Here is a 19,770-nt window from a genome sequence, read left to right as displayed (position 1 = left end):
AGACAAAGATCTGAGAAGACGAAGTGTGCCACTGACAGGGAACAACCCCCCCGTGAAAGATAACACTTTGGGACAAAAGCTAAAAATAGCCTCCCCTACAGGAAGCTGACTGCTACTTCACTTCACTATAGTCCCATGTCCCCCTGGTGGACAGTGAAGGGACAGACCGATGAAACAGAGGCCAGAAAGGGGCGGGGCCACACATGACCTTACAGGAACCTGAAGGCGACTGTATGAGTGACACAGGCAGCAGCTAAACAGAAGCAGTCATTGTCATGGTGAAACTGCTTCACGGGATCGTGAGGCTTCATTTTACACAAACATGTGTATGTGAAATCAGACATACTGAAAGTACCGAGGGACTCAGTCTAAAAATACTGTGAAACTTGCAAAGATGCAAACTCCATATCCCTGAATCACTGAAGCTGTGACATCTGATACTGATACCGTCGATCCCAAATGGATGCCAAGCACATGCGGTCCTAAGAGAGACAGGACTTTCTCCTCTCCGACAGCCGCAATATCTACACTCTTTCACACCTACAGGCACACTGCATTTATTTCTTGGAAGATGCTTTTATTCAAAGTGATGTACGGTTGAGAAAGCACAGTCAGACAGTCCTTGGGAAAAAATGGGGTTAAGGATCTTGCTCAAATGCTCAGTGGTGACATTTATATATCATTGTATTTATTTAGCAGATGCTTTTTTGCAAAGACATGTACATTTATGCAAAAGCAGGGTCAGACAGTCCCTGGATCAACTGGAAGTTAAGAGCTGTGAGCCAGTGACCTTCCGATCACAGACGCAGGGTCTTAAACTGTAGAGCCAAACACCGCTAGAATACCAGTTTGCATGATTTATTCTCTTCACATATTTTTCTTAATTTTCCTAAAACTATGAGTTTTCATCACACTACTGTACATCAGATGAAAACATCCATCCCTCCATTTTCTGTAACTGCTTGTCCTATTCAGGGTTGTGGGGGGGTCCGGAGCTTATTGGCACAAAGCAGGGAACAACCCAGGATGGGCGATTTTGGGAATTCCAATTAACCTCAGAATGTTTTTGTATTGTAGGGGTAAATCAGAATATCTAGATGAAACCTCACGGGGTTTCTCCCCACAACGACACGTGGAGAAACCCCCGTGATCTAACCACCGCACCACTGTGCAAATGAAAGCATCAGCAGTTGAAATATTTCTAATCTAACGACCATAAAAACCCTGTAACTGTGAGTGTACGCAGCTCACACACAGAAGTCTCTATCAGCATGTGCTAAGCTAAATGCCAATCAATTCACACAAAGTAAGCTGAGACCACAGAGTGGAAGAGGGTGACCTGACTGGCATGAAGTATGCTGGCAGCGAGAAGGTCGGTAATGTGAGCCTTTGCGGGAACACTCTGTCCCAGCATGCAGTGAGGTTACGTCTCCTGCTCTGACTTTGTTCACAGACCCCAAAACATGGCACTTTTCCCATAGTGCCAATAACAGGGCACAGGGGGCCACAAGGACATGAGTTCTGAATCTCACCTAGGGCCCCAGAACACCCCAGGCCGGCCCTGATAAGCACCCTCCTGTGTACCATGCCCATGCATAAGCATGCACTGGTACAGTAGACTAGTACATGCGAGAATGATAACTGAAGACATGCTGCCTTTAAGAGAAGAACTAAAGAAGAATGGGAAGCTCAACTGTATGTCTTTTTGATTTTACTGTGGACGTTCATTCGTAGTATCCACCAGAAGGAGCCCATACAGTTTATAATCACTGCAAAGAAGAACAACTCTGTTTAACTCTAGTTTGAAGCTGTCCTGATCTTTAGGCTACTGCTTAGCCGTCAGATAGAAGCCTAGAAGTGCACGTTACTGTATTCCCTCCAGCAAGAAGGAAAAATTAATCTACAATATTGACAGATATTATCTAAGGTAAGACATTTCCATGCCTTTTCTGGATTTTTGAGAGGCACCCGCTCCGCAGTCTAAACATTTGTCCCAGCAGCAGTGATGTCAGGTGATGCCTTGGTTTTCCATTTCAGTTTTCAGGCCAAGCTTAGGCATAAGCGGCCGGTCTCCATGACGTACATGTACACATGCTTACTTGAGCACCGTTGCGCAAGAGGACCCCAAGATGCCAAGTTACAAGGCTAGTGGATGATGTTACACAACAAGCTGCATTTCACTCCTATAAACCACAGCAGCTGGCTCTGGCATTGCTTTGCAGAATATACGTTCCTGACCATGTGATGAACTCTTTGTGTTAGGGATGCAATAAAAAAAAATGCTTAGGCCAGTACTTCTCAATCCTGTCCTAGGGCCACCCCGCCCAGTCAGAATATTTTCATTCCAACCCATACTGCTTTCAAGCTGCTACATTCAATAACAGTGTATTAAGGGGGATATAGCACTGATTAAGATAGGGTTGGAATGTAAACATTTTGGTGGGGGTGGCTGGGGGGGCAGGAAGAGTGGGCAGAGAACAACTGGCTTAGCTGGTGTTGAAGGTATGAAGTTATTGTATTAGCTTTAATTCTCATGTTTAAAACTCTTATCCCAACATGGCAACCCTAACCCCTACCCAGCCCAAACATTAACCATAAGTAACCAAACTAAATATGAGTGCCATAGTGCCATGAGTGTCACAGATCTTTGTGGGGACCCGAAAAATGGTCCCCAAAATATCAAAATAACAGGTTTTTCTTACATTGTGGGCAACATTTGATCCCCACAACATTACAAACATAACCCACATACACACACGCACACACACTCACACACAGAGCACAGGGTCTGCTGGGTGGTCCTGGAGGTCGGCCATCATACCGCGGGCTCAGGTTTAATGGAGTGCTGCTGGCCAGGAGTGACAAAGGCCAGTATTTCTCAGTAGCCACCACATACTACGGCATTCAAACATTCCACGTAACACTCAGCGCTTGGTCGGCTGCCTTGGTGCTGTGCCTTCTCTGCTTATGAAGTGCCCCAGAAAAGGACATCATCTTCTCACCATCTGAACTACCCCAATCACACTCCTCAAGGTCTGAGCCCTGCTGATTTTCCAGCCTTCCTTTACCTGTGAGCCAGGTGTGAAGCCTCTGGCCAATCAGAATCAGTAATTATTAAACTAACTACCGGGGAGGACTGAAAACATGGCCTGGATTTGGAAGCGAGGTCCAGATACTATATCATAGATCTTCTAGGCTAAACCGTCTACAGAAAGACCTTAAAAGTTCCTGATTCTCTTCAGGAACCATATGCACCAGACACTTATTAGAACAACTATTTTTGCACCTCTATCACCTAAACCTATTAATAAGTGAGTACTGTAATCAAAACTACCTAAAAATTTAAATTCCACAATCATTTCACTGAAATAACTATAAGTGCTCAAAAAACCATGTACATCTTCCTTGATTAGGTATATTGAGGAAATCAGACACATTTATTGTCCTATTATAATCATGATGACCTTACAGTTATTTTTTGCCTCCCCCCAGCTTCAGGGATAGGCTATGGAAGCTCGCATCCCCGTATGGGACAAGTGGGTATGGAAAGTGGATGGATGGATGGATGGATGGAGACCCACTTAATAACCTTAGGACAGACTGATGCCTATCACATAGTATTCTTCAAGTATCCAGTTTATTTGATTTGATCTGAAAAAGAAATACACTAATAGCAATTGGATTGCTGTATGGAAAAATAAAAACAAAAAACTCTGCTTAAAATTTATAATCCATTGCACCTAAAACTACAAGGTTTCTATGCATCCCTTTGGACACTTTCAATTATGTAATTGTAGCTGTAATTTAATCTGCCATATTAATATAAAGGAAATGATGACATATGTCCAGCAGTTATTTGGTGCCCGAAATATTATGATCACAACTGTGAAATGAAACCGTTCCTGAAATTAATAATCCTTCAGATGACCTATTATTTTGACCCTTTAAATAAACAGAAGGTCTTTATTATTTACATTATGATCTGCATCTGCAACAATGTTAACAAACGCAGGAGCCGTTTAAAACCATAATTATCTATTACGTAAGTGGCGTACACTTGTCTAAAATGGTAATGAATAATACTTTTTCTATCAGTGACCATGGTTCTTTAAACCATTTGTTCAAGGAAGACATGACAGCGTTAAATGTTTTGTGTGCTCTTTGTTAAGTAAGACACAGCCATCATAGCTGAAGCATGCTGGCAGTATAAAGAGTCACAGAGTACTCACCTGGTTGGTTGAGTACTCAACTGGTTGGTTGAGTACTCAACTGGTTGGTTGAGTACTCAACTGGTTGGTTGTGCCTCATACACCAATACTCTGTAAACTCATGCTGTAGTATTATTTTCCTTTTCTCTGCTGCCTTCTCATGCAGGGCCATGTGCCTCATACACTAATACTCTTTAAATGCGATCTACTGCGTTTTTTTCCACAAAATGAAGCAGCTGCAAAGCATGAGTCGCTCATGCCAATATATTTAATACTCTGCAAAGTACCGTATACGTTCCTGCAGTGTTTGAAAGTATATGCAAATCTTTTGGCCCTGGGACTGGCAAAGGATTACATCAAACACATAAATCTATCTGCAAGCTGGCCAGACAGATATTTTCCAGTGCGACTTCTTTGCTGGGTATACTTGCATCCTTTCACTCACCTCCAGATGGACAGCTAAACATGTGGAAAAAATAAACACCGTTGTTGTAGTAACTGCATTTGCTACAGGTCGCTACATCTGTCCATTTCTGTAAGATATTCTGGAGCCAAAAGTGACGGCAGCTGAAGAAGCCTTTGGTGCTATGTGTCCGTTAACCTTTGAAGTCCAAATCAACACCACAGCTCTGGAAGTGCCAGCAGCTGTTATCACATGTTGGATGGAGTACCTTACTATCCAGGAAACAGCGTTCTATTTGTGGGTGCCGCCGTGTCAATAAGTGACCGGTAAAAGGTGCGACTTAAAACAGCCAGCAATTATCTGGGAAATAAAAAACAAATAGAAAACCAAAAAGGAAAAGTATCTTTTTCGTTTGAAATCCTGGCAACTTCTTATCATCTTAACACTGTATGTGTTGACTAATATATGCGATTAAATGTATATGTAATGGCTCCAGAATTCCCAGCTAATTCATTTAGAGCACTTTTTTTTCTACTTACATACATAAAAAAAAGTTCAGGATTTTATATACACCGGAGTTCATTTTAATTGCTAGGTAAGTGGTTAATTAATAGAGATTTGCATTTACAGTTGGTACGAATGAGTCCAAAGCAGTTCTGTGGCAGTTTGATTACCTTAAAACCGCAACAGCAGAGGATATAATAAATAATGTCAAAGTTAAGTGGAAGCTGGTTTTGCAAGAGATCCAAACTGGCAGAAGATGAAACACATAATTCACTGAGACCATGAGATGATCTGCTAAGCGCCGTTAATGTGGGTTTGAGCACCTACATGGAGCATCGCAGCCTCTCCTGTGACACTCCTTTTAAACCCTGACTATGTGCCACAGCCTAGGGAGTGGACTCAGTGGAACAGTAAGAGATCAGGGGGGCCTACCTGCAGTTCAGGGGGTGCAGCTGCCTCACTGTTCCTCTGGTAGATGAGCAAATTCCAGAACCTGTACCACAGGTAGGAGGCTACAAGGCAGACGCCACTTACAACCCAGAAGTCCGTGCCCTTGAAAAAGTTCTCCATGGCTGCATTGGAGCGGTCGGGTGCACTCTGCCGTCACTGTTAGATCTAATATCCGGTTGGGGATAATGTGAGGACTGTCACCGCTGGAACGTATCAACAGCAGAGGAGCGTGTCTCACTCAGCGTGTCTCACTCAGGGTTCTGCTCGATCGCAAGAAGCCCTTTCTGCCAGCGACAGACTGCTCCAGGGGACAAGGGCTGCCTCTGTGACAAAAACGTGACAGGTGCCAGTGTAAAGCCAGACACACCTCCAGTGAGCTGGACTATTCAGATTAATTCACCCCTAAACAACAACAGCAAAGAACACGTGTACCATTTGCAGATGATCCTCTCTTGGGAGAGAAGAGTGTCTTTGGTGGATTAAAGCACCACATTTTGAGAGGTACCTGTTTGCAAGTAAGATAACAGATTTGTAGACTGAGCACAGAGTGAGCTAACATCTAGCACCACTAGAGCAGCTGGGGTTAAGGGCCTTGTTAAAGATTTGAGCTGGTAATCTCAATAATATCTAACCGAGAGTAATCATGATTAGTCACTGTACTAAAAGAGGAGGGGTCTGTTGGACTCTAACCCCAGCCGGAAAGGACACCAGGCAGTGGGACATCCTGAACAGGACGCCAGCTCCATTGCAGGGGACACACACCGTGTGCGATTTCGACATGCCAGTTCATCTAAGCGCATGTCTTTCAAACTTCCAAAACTGGAGATGTAAGGAATGCATGCTACCACTACGTCTAAATATTTCTAAAACATATTTTTTGCTTAAAATACTAGATTACAAAGGTAATAATATGTAAGCTTTCATTTGGGGAAATACGTACCTGGCCTCTGAAACATCTGACTTTAGAATAGAATAGAATAGAATAGAATAGAATAGAATAGAATAGAATAGAATAATTATTTTCTGGTTATGGGATCCAAACCCAAACCATAACCTTCCAGATATGGACATGGATCCCAAACCCTCTTACTGTACATTCATACACGCAAAGACTATAATACTGTTCTGTAGAATATTCTCCATATATGCAGGTTAAATTCAAAGACAAAACAAAATGAAACTAAATGAAATCTTGGTCTGGATTTTTTACTTTCTGGACTTGAAATATCCAACTATTACCAAAACCAATCAAAGTAATTGCCTGAGACGTCCTTACATGTCAGATACACACAAAAATGTCATTTGTGTAGTGAATGAGACATTAGAAAGGAAAACTGGGGAAAAAATGAAATCTGGTGATTTGAAATAAAGCATATCATTAAAGCAACAATGCTGCTTAAATAATTATATGTTTGAAATTTACTTCTCAAAATGCACGACTGCATATCTGATGAATTCAATCATTTGAGTCTTTTTGAATTTATTTGTTATAAAAGCAGATAATTATAGTAATTTACAGAAGAGAATAAAGAGATTACCATCTTGATCAACACAGCCATTATGGTATTTATGACGTAACTCAGAAATTAATTCAGAAATTCAAGACCATGCACTTAAAGGACCAAGCAGTGAATCAAAATACAATGACTCCATTAATATAACTGCTCATACAAGCTTGTCGTGATGCTGGAGGCATTCTCAGAAGCAGAGGATATCAGTCCATCACAGATATCATGCAAATTCCCAGTTCAAACCATCAATAAGCAGCCCAAGGAGGAACATGAAGAATGCTGGACCATGCTATGGTCTCCCTTTAACAAAGGGAAGCTGAAAAGTAAAAAAAGTCAAGTTATTCCAGTATATTGACACTAGATGTCGCCAATCAGCCACACAAAGGCTTTTAATCTGCTGACGTCTAAATCAAACGTTTTTTTATGCTTTATTGGTGCAACAAGGAAACCCAGTCTACTCTACTGCAGAATGACAAGGGTTAAGAATGGTAATGAAATCTCACTTCAGGCTCAATGTGCTCTGTCTCCCAGAAGCATCTCAGGGTTGTCATCCCTTCCAGGTAGACTCTACCTGGTAGAGGAAGGACTACAGGCTCCCCACGAACTGCCTGCAAACCTCCGGCAGATAGCAAGTGAATGGAGCTCTATGCTTCCTGTATCGCATCTTCTGCTGCCTATGCATACGGAATCTGTCTGACAGCCTCTACTCTTGTCCATCCTAACATTTCTGAAACAAACTGGATGAACCGAGTCCATCCATCCATCACCCCATCACCGTAACCGATTAATCCCAACTGGGGTCGCGGGGAAAATGGAGCCTATCCCTGGAACCAGGGACGCAGGAGGGAACCAACCCAGGGCCAATTTAGACTCACCAATCATCCTGCCCTGCACGGTTTTGGACCGCGGGAGGAAACCGGAGTCCCCGGCGGAAACCCACGCGAACACGGGGAGGGTACGAACTAAACACAGAAAGGTCCTATTTTGTTTCCACCTCTGTCTGTAATGGATTGCTTTCGTGAGTAACATCTCCAAACACTGTAAAGTATTACATTAATCATTTGACCAAGGGTAAATAAAAATACAAGTTCCATAAGGCAGCGCGTGCTGACGTCTTCAGCTAGTTTTGTCTTTAATCGCCGGTCATTCTTCTATTGGCGAAAACAATGTTAATATGAAACTTTTGTTTAAGGAGGTGTGACTTTGGTGGCGTGTATCCGGAGTCCCGGAAGTGATCGCTATTTCAGCATGGAGCTGAAAGTTTCGCGGGAAATGGCGCGTGACAGCGTGCGCTGTCCAGTCTGTTCAGGTGAAGTCGGAGCTTCGGGGATCAATGCCCACCTGGACACGTGTTTGCTGAATAACGACGGCGGCCAGCTGTCAAACAGCGAGCCCCCAATGAAGAAAGCTCGGCTTTCGGCTCGCCCCGGCGCTTCTGCGGAGCACCGGGAGACCCAGCCACCGCACGACACTCCCTTACACGTATTTTCAGTGTTTCACACCAAAAACAAGGCGACCAGAGCTGATAAGCCATCGGCAGCGCCCTCCGATGGGTGCACATCGCCGGAGGAGAAGCGGCGTGAGCAGAGGGAGACGCCGACGGCAGCCGCCTCTTCGCGGGACGCCGGGCCGGCGGTCCCTGGCCGCTCTGAGCTCCGCCTCTCCGTCAGCTCCCTGCTCGACAGCGGCAAGCCCCTGGCAGAGAAAATACGGCCCAATACCCTTGAAGAGTATTTCGGTCAAAATAAAGCTGTGGGAGAGAACACCCTGCTGAGGTCCGTGCTGGAGTCCGATTCCATCCCCTCGCTGATACTGTGGGGGCCGCCGGGCTGCGGGAAGGTACGAGTTACCTTTAAAAACTTTATTACACCTAATCGCAACACTACGACTTTAATCTTTACTTTCGTTAATAGGCGATTTTGGACTTTGGACTTTTCATAGCCAGTTAAGAGTCATCAGATATGACTCTCGCGCTCATGCGAGAAATTTTAAGGCGAATTCGTATTATTCCTTTGTAAACTTAACATTCGCTACATCAAAAGCATTGGGGCAGTTTGCAGACCCTACAGACTATTTACAATGTAATAAACCTGTTACATGCACGTAAATGCGCCTGCAGACTTGTTTCTAAAAGAATGTCTCAGGCCAGCCTGCGGACCTAAATCTGCAATCGTGAAATAAAGTATATGCTTTTACTCTGGTGGTTCACTAATGTATTACAGCCAGTAATACTAGGTAATAAAACACGCGATTTGGCATGGCGAAAGCCCGCAGTAAGGCGCAGTTACAATGACAGTTTTGCAAGCAAACGGGTTTATTTTTGTTGTCTTTCATATTAACGTCTTATTGACAGGTTTAAAAGTGCAATAATTTGTGGTGTTAGGAGGATACTCTAATCATTATATAATAGCTTTTTATTCCTGTACATTCCGTTCATACTTATTCACTTATTGTACTGAATCACTTCACTTACTTCACTTAATATTGTTATTCATGCTGTGCTTTCATGAGATATATTTTAATATTAATATGTAATAGGCACTGATTTCTTTTTATGTTGCACTCCCCTTCTGTCTAAGCATCATTCAGCCTGGCCCTCATGCCTGTGTAAGCGGGCCTGTGCCTTCCAGTGTCTTGCAAGGCGTTGATAGTTGTCAGCTGCCGGAGCGGATGATGTGTCTATTTACAGGCAGGTGTCAAAGGGGGGTCTTTTGCATGTCCTTGGGTCGGCGCAGGGTAGCCGGCCAGCTTTAAGTAGGCGCCAGTGTCTTTCGCTTCTGTTTGTTTGTTTAGTGTGCCCTGCGGTGTCCTCTGTCACCTACATAAATCTCTGGGAAATGTCAGCGGTCCCCCTGCCTTGGTAAAAGATGCCCAGACTGCTGCCTTAGACGTAGACTGAGGACTGGTGATTAATGAAAGGGACATTTTAGTGGAAATCTAACGCTTCGGCGGTGTGCTGAGGACCTCGGACCTTGCGGAATTCACAGTTCCAGTGATTGTATATTAGCTCTTCCCCTAGAAGGAAGGTGTCATTGTTACGTGTTTTACTGCTGACTATACTTGATGATTTGGGGGTGGGTTGATCCAGGTTTGGCCTGGATCCCAGTAGATTGTCCATTGCCCCTCTGAGTTAGGTTCTGTTTAGCTGCCTGACCTCCCTATAAAACATGTAGCATGCAGTAATGATCCAACTGGATTGGATATTTTCTGTTTTTTCCTCCCTCCTCTCTCTCTCTCTCTCTCTCTCTCTCTCTCTCTCTCTAATGACCATACCAAACACTGTTGCATATATCCAGGCATACTGTCAGTCAGGTGAAATGTATATATCACAAAATACAGACTAATAATTAAATCGATAAACATGCCACAGGCATTCGGCATTCATCATGTGTTCAGCTGATCACCCAATCAATTAGTTGGGCCAAAACAAAGAAAAATGCAGAAGCTTAATTTGACTAAATTAACGAGGTATTTTGAATTCACAGTTGCAATTAAAGTTGTACACGATAGAGAGAATTGAGGGGTATAATGGTTCACAAAATTCACATTTTTGTATTCACCTCAGTTCACGGTTTGGTACAGCGGGAAAACGGAATTTGTTTTAAAATTATTTTTGAAATAGCATAGAAGATTAGGTATTGTTGTAAGTCAAACAAAAGGCAATGTGTCTGTCGACATGTCTGAATGACAAAACCAAGGAGATGTTCGTTTTCACACTAAAAATCAATATGTAAAACAATTTCAAAAATAAGATTGCATTATAACATTCATAACGAGCTAAATCCTGTGTTCTCATATCTGTTACATATCTGTAGTGATAAACACCCCTACAGCCATAGTTTTCTCCTTCATTTGTTTGTTGTGCCCAGTCTGAGTCTCCTCACCTTAGACACCAGAGAGAGAGATTATCTGGCGGAGTCTGTTTTTGCTTTGCTCCGGTCATACACACACTCAGATGATGTCATCTCGAATGAGTTAGCATGTGGGATGAGTTTCCAGCGTCTTCCAAGTTCGGCATAACACAGCCAGCAGACAGTCTTGGTCTTATCAAGTACTTCCACTGTGGCGTTGGTGTAATTTATCGGGAAGCCACAATGTTCCCAAACTACTGGTTTTAAACAATGCGGGAGATTCTTCAGCACTAGCCATAGCCAACTCACAGCGACAATTGGCATGTTTTCTGTGTTACTTGTGGATTTAAATTTCGCATATGTCAGGAAATACCTTAATTTGTTTCATTGTGCATACCGAGCAGAAAGCGATGCAGACAAAAGGCAGACAAAATATGGGTACTGCTACAGCCCCTAAGCAAACCTCTGTTTAACGAATCGCTTCGGCAGGCTTCTTTAATGATGCAAGATTAAAGTTATTCCACACTTTTTGTGTTTTGCTCTCATGCCAAACCTCCACATGCCAACCCTGAACCTGCTGTCTCCGCCATGTTTAGGTTGCTAGTGATTGTGCTTAACGCACCACCATTAATAATGCAAGGTGATGAAGCCATTATACGCAATTTATACAGCAAATTGCAAAGATGCAACTAACCAGTGATAATTTGTTGTATACCATCCTTTTTTTCCCGATAATTATTGTTATTCCTTAGTTGTTTCAGCCCTGCACTCACTAGTGCTTCCCGCTCCAGACCACATTGGCTCACATCGTCGCCACAAACTGTAAGAAGAAGGGCTCGGCTCGCTTTGTCACGCTGTCCGCCACCAGTGCCTCCACCAGTGATGTGCGAGAAGTCATCAAACAGGCACAGAATGAGCTGCGACTCTGTAAGAGGAAGACCATCCTCTTCATTGACGAGATTCACCGCTTCAATAAGTCTCAGCAGGTGCGTTCAGGGTGATTTCAGAGCGTCGCTGTTCGGTTATGGGTCGGCTGTCCTTGGTACATCGTGCAATATGTGGGTGTGTGCCATGGATTGTCTTTTTAAAATGATTCTACATGTAGAAAGTCTGTTTTCGGTTTCCTGATTAATTCTGACTTTTAGCTGCTAACTGAACCAGTGTTGTACAAGAGAAAGGAATATTTCATTTGCTCACCCCAAGAAAAGCTTAATTTTTCTTTTGTTAGGAGAAGGAAGCGCCCTACTGATACGATTTACTGCCATTTCCTGCAGATTTCTTCATGATTTTTATCATGGGGTCAGAAATGGCAGAACAGGCAAAACATGCCCTAAATGCTGATGACTTCAACTATTTCTGATGTGAGAAATACTATAAATATTTTTTTTTAAATCCCAACCCTGTTCTTGCAAATGCGAAGCAGTTTAATCTCAGTTAAGCAGCAACGTCCTAATATCACTGCAGGAACAGCGGAATGCTGACATGCTTGTGCGTTGCTGTTGCCTTTCTGAGTGCTAACAGTAACCCAGACGGCTCTTCTCCTCGCCTCCCATGTCCCGCCTCCTCAGGACACCTTCCTGCCTCACGTGGAGTGCGGCACGGTGACGCTGATCGGCGCCACAACAGAGAACCCGTCCTTCCAGGTGAACGCCGCCCTGCTGAGCCGGTGCCGCGTGCTGGTCCTGGAGCGGCTGTCCGCGGAGGCCATGGCCGCCGTGCTGGAGCGGGCGGTGTCCGCACTGGGGCTGCGCGTGCTGGGGGCACCAGGGGGCAGCGCTGAGGACGACGCAACGTCGACCGAGTGCCCTGGGGACCACGAGTGAGTCTGCTTGAACAGGACTGACCCATGATTACATTTACTAGGTCCTGATTGTACCTCATTGATGTTTGACAACCATGACCTGGAATTTAATGCAATTGTGAAGAGACAGAAACCCGAAAGAATATCCACTTTAGTTCTACTTTTCCCACTCTGCCATCAGGCTGCCAAGCAGTTTAGTGTGTTTGAGAAACATCTGATCACTTCTCACAGTCCTTATAAACCATTATGTAACATGAAGTGAAAGTGATTAAGTGAAACGTTGTAATTGTTGACACATCATAGCACACAACAACAAAATGTATCCTTTGCACATTTAACCCATAATTAACTAATTTAGCGCTTGGGGGCAGGATCTTGCTCAGGGTACCTCCTGTACCTCACCAATCAGGGATTTGAGCCAGCAACCTAATGATCACAAGCGCGCATCCCTAATCATTGGGTCGCTACTGCCCTATGTAGATGCAGAGAAAAGTTTTTTTTTGTTTATGGCGAGTATGAAAGGTGCACTTCTTAAACTGTCAAATGTTTCTCTCCGCTAAAATCAGCAGACTGTGTGAAAAGTTCATTTTGAGGGCGTTTTGGGTGTGCAGCTTCAGTCTTGGGTTGTTAAAGGGTGCATTTGGTATCCCTAAGCTCTCTTTCAACACGATGTGTCCAGGAGGTAGTATATTAGTTGGAAACAGTGAAATGTATGACTGTATTAAATAGTAAAGAATACCATTGCCTTGCCTCATGCGGACTGGCAGCAGTTTGGACACAGTATATTCCGTATTTTGGTCTTTTTCCCAGCTGTGTCAGCAGCCATGGTGTTCTGGCTGCCCTGATGAAATGGATCGGGTTTTATAGACCCCCCCTCTTGTCAAGTGTAAGATGATGCTGATGGATGAAGGTGGTGGGAGTGCTTGGCTGGCGGTTCACAGTGTTTTCCAAGTGGAGCAGTGGGACTGGGCACACCGCGTACACTGTGCCAGGGACCCTCCGCTCTCCGCCGCTGATGTTTCTCCGAGTCACTAACTTGAGCTCACGGGGTTTAATTTCAGAACATCAGTCCAGCACGTTGTGTCCTGAATTTACACAAGAGCTGACCGCACTGTGCCATCAGAAACTGCTTTTGGCCTTTTGTTACGCTTAGAAGGCTTTGAAGTCGTTTACAAGTAATCTATTACAAATCTATTACAAGTCGTTTACAAGTTAACTATTAAGGAGCAGGGTGTTAAAACTGCATGGTTATTCATGACTTTCAGATGCAGCTGCATTCATTGAATAATCAGGTATCAATTCACAGTATGTATGCTCAGTATAAAAGTATTGGGGAAAAGTATCCTTTGTATAATAACTTTGATCGCAGTGTTTGACTGCTGCAGTGAAACTGAAGCCGTGGATGCAGGCCAGCTTAATATACATGTATAGATTAGCATTCAGTTTGAGATTCTCTTTGCGCTTGCTGCATGGTTAATACTCGTCATCAGTATGAATCTACAGCCTCACAACCCGTTTCACACCACCGTCACTGTCGGCTAACGTCCAGCATGCTGAGAGCTCCATCCATCCGTCTATCCGTTGTCTGTAAGCACTTACCCCTTTTGGGGTTGTGGGGGTCCAGATCTTATCCCGGAGGTTACAAGCGCGAGGCCGTGAACAACCCAGGATGGGCCGCTAATCCATTGCAGGGTGTGGGGGGGCTCTTCTTAGGGAGCTGTGCCTTTTTATGAATCGGTCTTGAATATCACTTTAGGTAGAAAAATTTGAATGCTGTTGATTGGCCAAATGGCTGGTTTGGAGGGGCAGGGGACATATAGTTTTTGGTTATATGACCACTGCCAAATACATGCTGTGCCTCATGGAATGGTCATGCTTACTGACATTTTAAGCTGCACTGTTCCTTTTATAAGACATGCAGTTGGGCTAGTTGGCGTCTCTGCCCTGTGATCGTCTGGCATACCATCCAGGGTGTACATCTGCTTCCTGTACTGCCTGGCATAGACCCCAGGGCCCCTTTCTGCCCTTTGTGGGCTTAGCAGGATGGAAGAACGGCTTATTCTTTTCGTAAATAATTATGGCAGCTAGACATAACGATAGACTCTTAACAGCCTATCATATGGATAATTTGCCGTGACCCCTACGTACCTGCCCAAGAGAGAGACCCCAGGACAGTTTTGTTAACTTTCATGGAACGCAGCGGAAAGCTCAGGTCAGTGGTAGAAATATCACAAAGTCAAATTTGGTATCTAGAGAGTGGCTCCAAAACAGAGCGTTTCTCTGTCTACTTTGGACCCAAATGTGATTTTTTTCTTCTCCTGTCTCTATGCAGGGACTTAAGCTTCCTTTTTTGTGCATATGTACTTGCGCTGAAACAGATATCTTTAAAAACCTTAATGGGAATATGATCTGGATGTGCTTAATCTGGTCTTATGTGAAGGCTGTTTTCTTCTAAGGTGTCGGCCTCTTGTCCTCGTTTCTGAGGTGCTGACTGGTGTGTTTGCTCTCTTAACGTGAAGTAATGGATGTGCTGCAGGCCCCAGGTGTACATCGAGCAGAAAGCCCTGGACACCATCGCTCATCTATGTGACGGCGACGCCCGTGCTGGACTCAATGGGCTCCAGATGGCCATACAGGCGCGGGTCAACGCAAGCAAACTGGCTGGCCCTGCCCAGGACATTCTGGTGCAGGAGGATCATGTTAAAGAAGGTCTACAGAGGTCCCACATACTGTACGACAAGGCAGGTACGTCCCTGCCCCTGTATCCACCCCCTGTAAAAGACAGGTAGCCAATAGAAAGGGGGATAGGAATTTAACACCATACCTCAGCATCTTCATTGGTTGCCATAGGGACAGGGCCTTGATTGGCTGACTGAGCGAGCCTTTACTATCTGGAGACCTCAGTGGAGACCAGTGTGACACACCTAACATCAGTAGGCATCAGTCCCGCATTGCTCTGCTGTTTTCTCTTGGTGAATAGTTGTGTCTATTATTCGGCTTAACGTCTGACACCATGTCAATGGGCGCGTTTTTCATTACTGCTGAGAACTCTTAATGGCTATTTAATTTTGAATTTTTACCTCATAAAGACTTACATTTATATTTCCATTACATTCTTTTTTCTTTTATTCGGTTATGAATTCTGCAGTATTTGAACAAATTGCTAATTTCCCACAAATGTATGCCCGGCCAGTCTTCGGGAGTTCTGATTGCCAATTTGATGCGTAAACACCAAGTTGAATGTGTTTCCCTACTAGGTGAAGAACACTACAACTGCATCTCAGCCCTGCATAAGTCTATGAGGGGTTCCCACGAAAACGCTGCCCTCTACTGGCTGGGTCGCATGCTTGAGGGTGGGGAGGACCCCCTATATGTAGCTCGGAGGCTTGTCAGGTTCGCCAGCGAGGATGTGGGTGAGTGATCTCCCAGGCGAAAGAGCTATGATCATGATCATCGCTTAATTGTAGTAAATCTTAATGGGCAAAGTTTGTAAGGTTTCTCTGAACTTGAACTGCTACTTAGATTCCTCCACATGGAGTAGAACTGCTACAGGCTCAGGATTACACGGCTTTCCCCACAAGTACTGATCCTGCCACAGGCTCAGGATTACAGGGTTTTCCCCACATGTACTGATCCTGCTGCAGGGTTTCCCATCTGTAGTGGAGCTAATATTATGAAGAGCTATTTGGCAAACTCATAATGAACTTAAAAAAGTGAACTAGGTGTTTACATTAGAAGACATTTTAGTACCTAAAATAAAGTGATTTACTCAAACATATATATTAGCATTGCCTTGGAAGGTGGCTGGTTAGGAATAGCACAACCTTGTAATGCTGTAAATTAGGTAATTTGTGTGTCAGTCATTAAGACTTCAATACCCAGATGATTTAGGACACCAGGTTTAGAACCCTTGGTTGTAGGCCTCAATATGTACTTTGTGGATATAATGTCAATGCTGGATACCCTGTTGCGCCCCCTACAGGTATAGCTGACCCCAGTGCCCTCCCGCAGGCTGTGTCCGCTTTTCAGGCATGCCACTTCATCGGCATGCCGGAGTGTGAGGTAAGATAGGCGTGATAGAGTCCCTTCCCAAAGCACCATCTTGTTACTGCATGAGGACTTTCGCATTTGTACAGTTTAGGGATATGAACGAGTGCCTTGTGGGTTACTTAAATGCAAGGCATGTGTTTGTTATTTAAAATAGAAATTCTCACCTGCTTTATTTTAAAAATTAAATTTAAGATTAGACAAATGATCGAAAACGTGCAGACACAATTGTCTTTCCGATGATATCACTGAATGATTTGTTTCTCATTGTGCTAGTTGGTTTATTCCAATATCAGAGTGTAAGCGATCAGCATTTTTCCCCTGTCCGCTTCTCGGCTCCTGTACACATGCTACGGTGTGTGCATCTCTGCAGGTGATCCTGGCTCAGTGCGTCGTGTACCTGGCCAGAGCGCCCAAGTCCGTGGAGGTATACAAGGCCTACGATAACGTGAAGACCTGCCTGAGGACCCACCGAGGTCCCCTGCCCCCAGTGCCCCTGCACCTCCGCAATGCCCCCACCCGGCTAATGAAGCAGTTGGGTTATGCCAAAGGCTACAAGTATAACCCAGCATTCAGTGAGCCAGTGGAGCAGGAGTACTTACCAGAGGAGCTGAAAGGGATAGACTTCTTTACCTGGCAACCTCCTGACCAATAGCAGCGTCCTGAACGAGCTTCCTGTTACCAGACTGCACTTTAACTCGGATCCCCTTAAAAACTGTTACGCTGCAATGAATGAGCAGAATCGCCTAAAGTAGGGAGCTCTAGAAACAACCATTCCCAGTGATAATGTAACACACTCAGAGAAATGGGCGCCCCCTAGTGAGAAGGAAGAGCATCCCCTGGTTTACAGTGCTTAGCCTTTTCATTCAGGTGTGAAGAATGTATTAGCCCCTTCACCTGTGTCTGACTCTGGGCTCCTGTTTTACATCATCATCATCATCCTGTCATTCCACAAGGCCCTCTGATCCGGGATCCAGCTCGCACCATTGAGCTGATCATCTAAATGTCAAGCCCACAATGTAAAATGTAATGGCATTTAAGGAAATGAGTCTTAAATTCCCTAGTTCTTGTTCTCACTGTTGTGATTTAGTCAAGGGGGATGAAAACCGTCTCCATATTTGAGGAAAAGATGTTTACTGATAAATCTAAGAATAGCCTTTATGATGGAATTTTATACTATATCTGTTTTGCTGTAACACCTGATGTTCTGACCTGACAGTTAGTATCTTTCCAAATGTTTAAGTCTGACTTCGGACTTTCTATAATTATACTTGTTTCTGTTTGTTTGTTAATTGTGTGTATTTGAACATGGTTATGTCACTGGATCTTTCTTTAAATTGTGGCTGAAGAGATGGTAGCCGTCACCCACCATGAGCTTGCAAGGTTAATGACATTTAGCTGATGCACATGCTTAGACCACATGTGGGATTGCTGCAGAATCCGGTCGGCGGTTGTCAAGTGCGGCTAATGCCGCTGTGGCCACGTGGATCGGCGTGACCTGGAGCGTGTGCATGATGGTCTCACACTTGTTTGTCTTTAACTGGAATGAGACATTTTTCTTTACTCTATCACAGGTAACTCGTCAAGTTCAGGATGTCAGTTTGCAGTTTCAACAGTTTTTAATGGTAAAATCAAAAAAGTCCACTAATTCATTTTTTTAATCATTTTGTGCTTGAAGCTAGCATGTACATCAGGTATTATCACATTTTATTGCATAACCGTCCAAAATTTGCACTGAATCATGCACTGGGTTTATTCCCACTAGTCTAGGCCAAGCAGAGGCGGGAAACAAAATTTAAATCAATGCATGAATAAAAAATGTAAAGTCTTCATCCGTCCATCCATTTTCCAGTTGTCCAGCCACAGGCTCCTGGTGAGTCCAGGGCCGAGCTGGGGAAAAATGGGACACAAGCCATGGAACACCCTGTAAATCAAATAGCATACACTATAATATGAACATGTCACATCTAAGAATAAAGCTGATGATATAAGTATGTTGTTTATCACGCCATTTTCAGAGCTGGCATGTTGGCTTAATGATTAGTAATGCTCCAGGGGTCCCAGGCCCCAGTGAGTACATCTCAAAGGAAGCATTTTAATGTACCTGAACTTAAATTTGAGGAAATGGTAAATAAAACATGATTTCATTAGATTTTTAATAGCCCAGCTTCATATCAGCTACGCTGTGGATTCCTTCTCCCAGCTCTGCGCTCATGGAGTTCTCCCCGTCTTGTTCCTTTGATATCTAACTGACATCTAAAAACAGTATTTAGGCAAATCAGCATGTTTAACTGTGTGTAAGTGTGCACCATCAGTTGGAATGGCATCCAATTCTGAGTGCATTGTGCCCTGGGCTTCCTTCATGTACTCCCGACTGATTTAGCTGATTCACGGAGCTAAAAAGAGCTCAGCATTGGTTTAGTTATCCCCAACACTCCAAAAACATGCAGGAAGGTGCTTTTGTGAATTGCAGTGTTTAGAGGGTTTCCCTACGTTGACTGATCTTGCTACAAAGTCAGGATTAAGGAGTTTCCCTACATGGACTGGGATTGCTACAAGGTCGGGATTACAGTGTTTCCCTACATGGACTGCGAATGCAGCAGAGTCAGGATTACAGGGTTTCCCTACATGGACTGGGACTGCTACAGGGTCAGGATTACAGGGTTTCTCCACATGGACTGATCATGGTACAGGGTCAGGATTACAGAGTTTCACCACCTGAACTGGGACTGCTACAGGGTCAGGATTACAGGATTTTCCCAAATGTACTGATCCTGCTACAGTGTATCCTCAGCATCTGATACGTGTGATGGTAATAAAGGATTAATGAGCTACAATTTTGTCCATCTTGTCGGTGCACTGAGGCCTCCGTATCGTAAGGACCCTGTAGCAATCCCAGTCCATGTAGGGAAACTCCATCTTGTCGGTGCACTGAGGCCTCCGTATCGTAACGACCCTGTAGCAATCCCAGTCCATGTAGGGAAACTCCTTAATA

At 44.2% G+C, this 19,770-nt stretch overlaps 1 protein-coding gene and 1 long non-coding RNA gene across 2 annotated transcripts; one reads left to right on the top strand and one right to left on the bottom strand.

The window, feature by feature from the left end:
• Nucleotides 1-7,028: 7,028 nt before the first annotated feature.
• On the bottom strand, nucleotides 7,029-7,804 carry LOC125740654 (uncharacterized). The gene is made up of 2 exons (XR_007397728.1): nucleotides 7,580-7,804; nucleotides 7,029-7,392 (listed from the first exon to the last, which is right to left on the bottom strand). It is a non-coding gene; the product is annotated as an uncharacterized LOC125740654 (long non-coding RNA).
• A 112-nt stretch (nucleotides 7,805-7,916) lies between these two features.
• Nucleotides 7,917-19,612, top strand: wrnip1 (WRN helicase interacting protein 1). The gene is made up of 8 exons (XM_049012107.1): nucleotides 7,917-8,031; nucleotides 8,269-8,915; nucleotides 11,719-11,913; nucleotides 12,496-12,746; nucleotides 15,265-15,473; nucleotides 15,986-16,141; nucleotides 16,711-16,790; nucleotides 17,149-19,612. The coding sequence occupies exons 2-8, from the start codon at nucleotides 8,325-8,327 to the stop codon at nucleotides 17,428-17,430; spliced, it is 1,764 nt and encodes a 587-aa protein (XP_048868064.1). The 5' UTR covers nucleotides 7,917-8,031; nucleotides 8,269-8,324; the 3' UTR covers nucleotides 17,431-19,612.
• The last annotated feature ends 158 nt before the right edge of the window (nucleotides 19,613-19,770 follow it).

This window comes from Brienomyrus brachyistius, chromosome 4 (genome assembly GCF_023856365.1).
Source record: "Brienomyrus brachyistius isolate T26 chromosome 4, BBRACH_0.4, whole genome shotgun sequence".
In the NCBI taxonomy this organism is placed as follows: domain Eukaryota; kingdom Metazoa; phylum Chordata; class Actinopteri; order Osteoglossiformes; family Mormyridae; genus Brienomyrus; species Brienomyrus brachyistius.
This window is presented reverse-complemented; position numbering and strand designations above follow the sequence as displayed.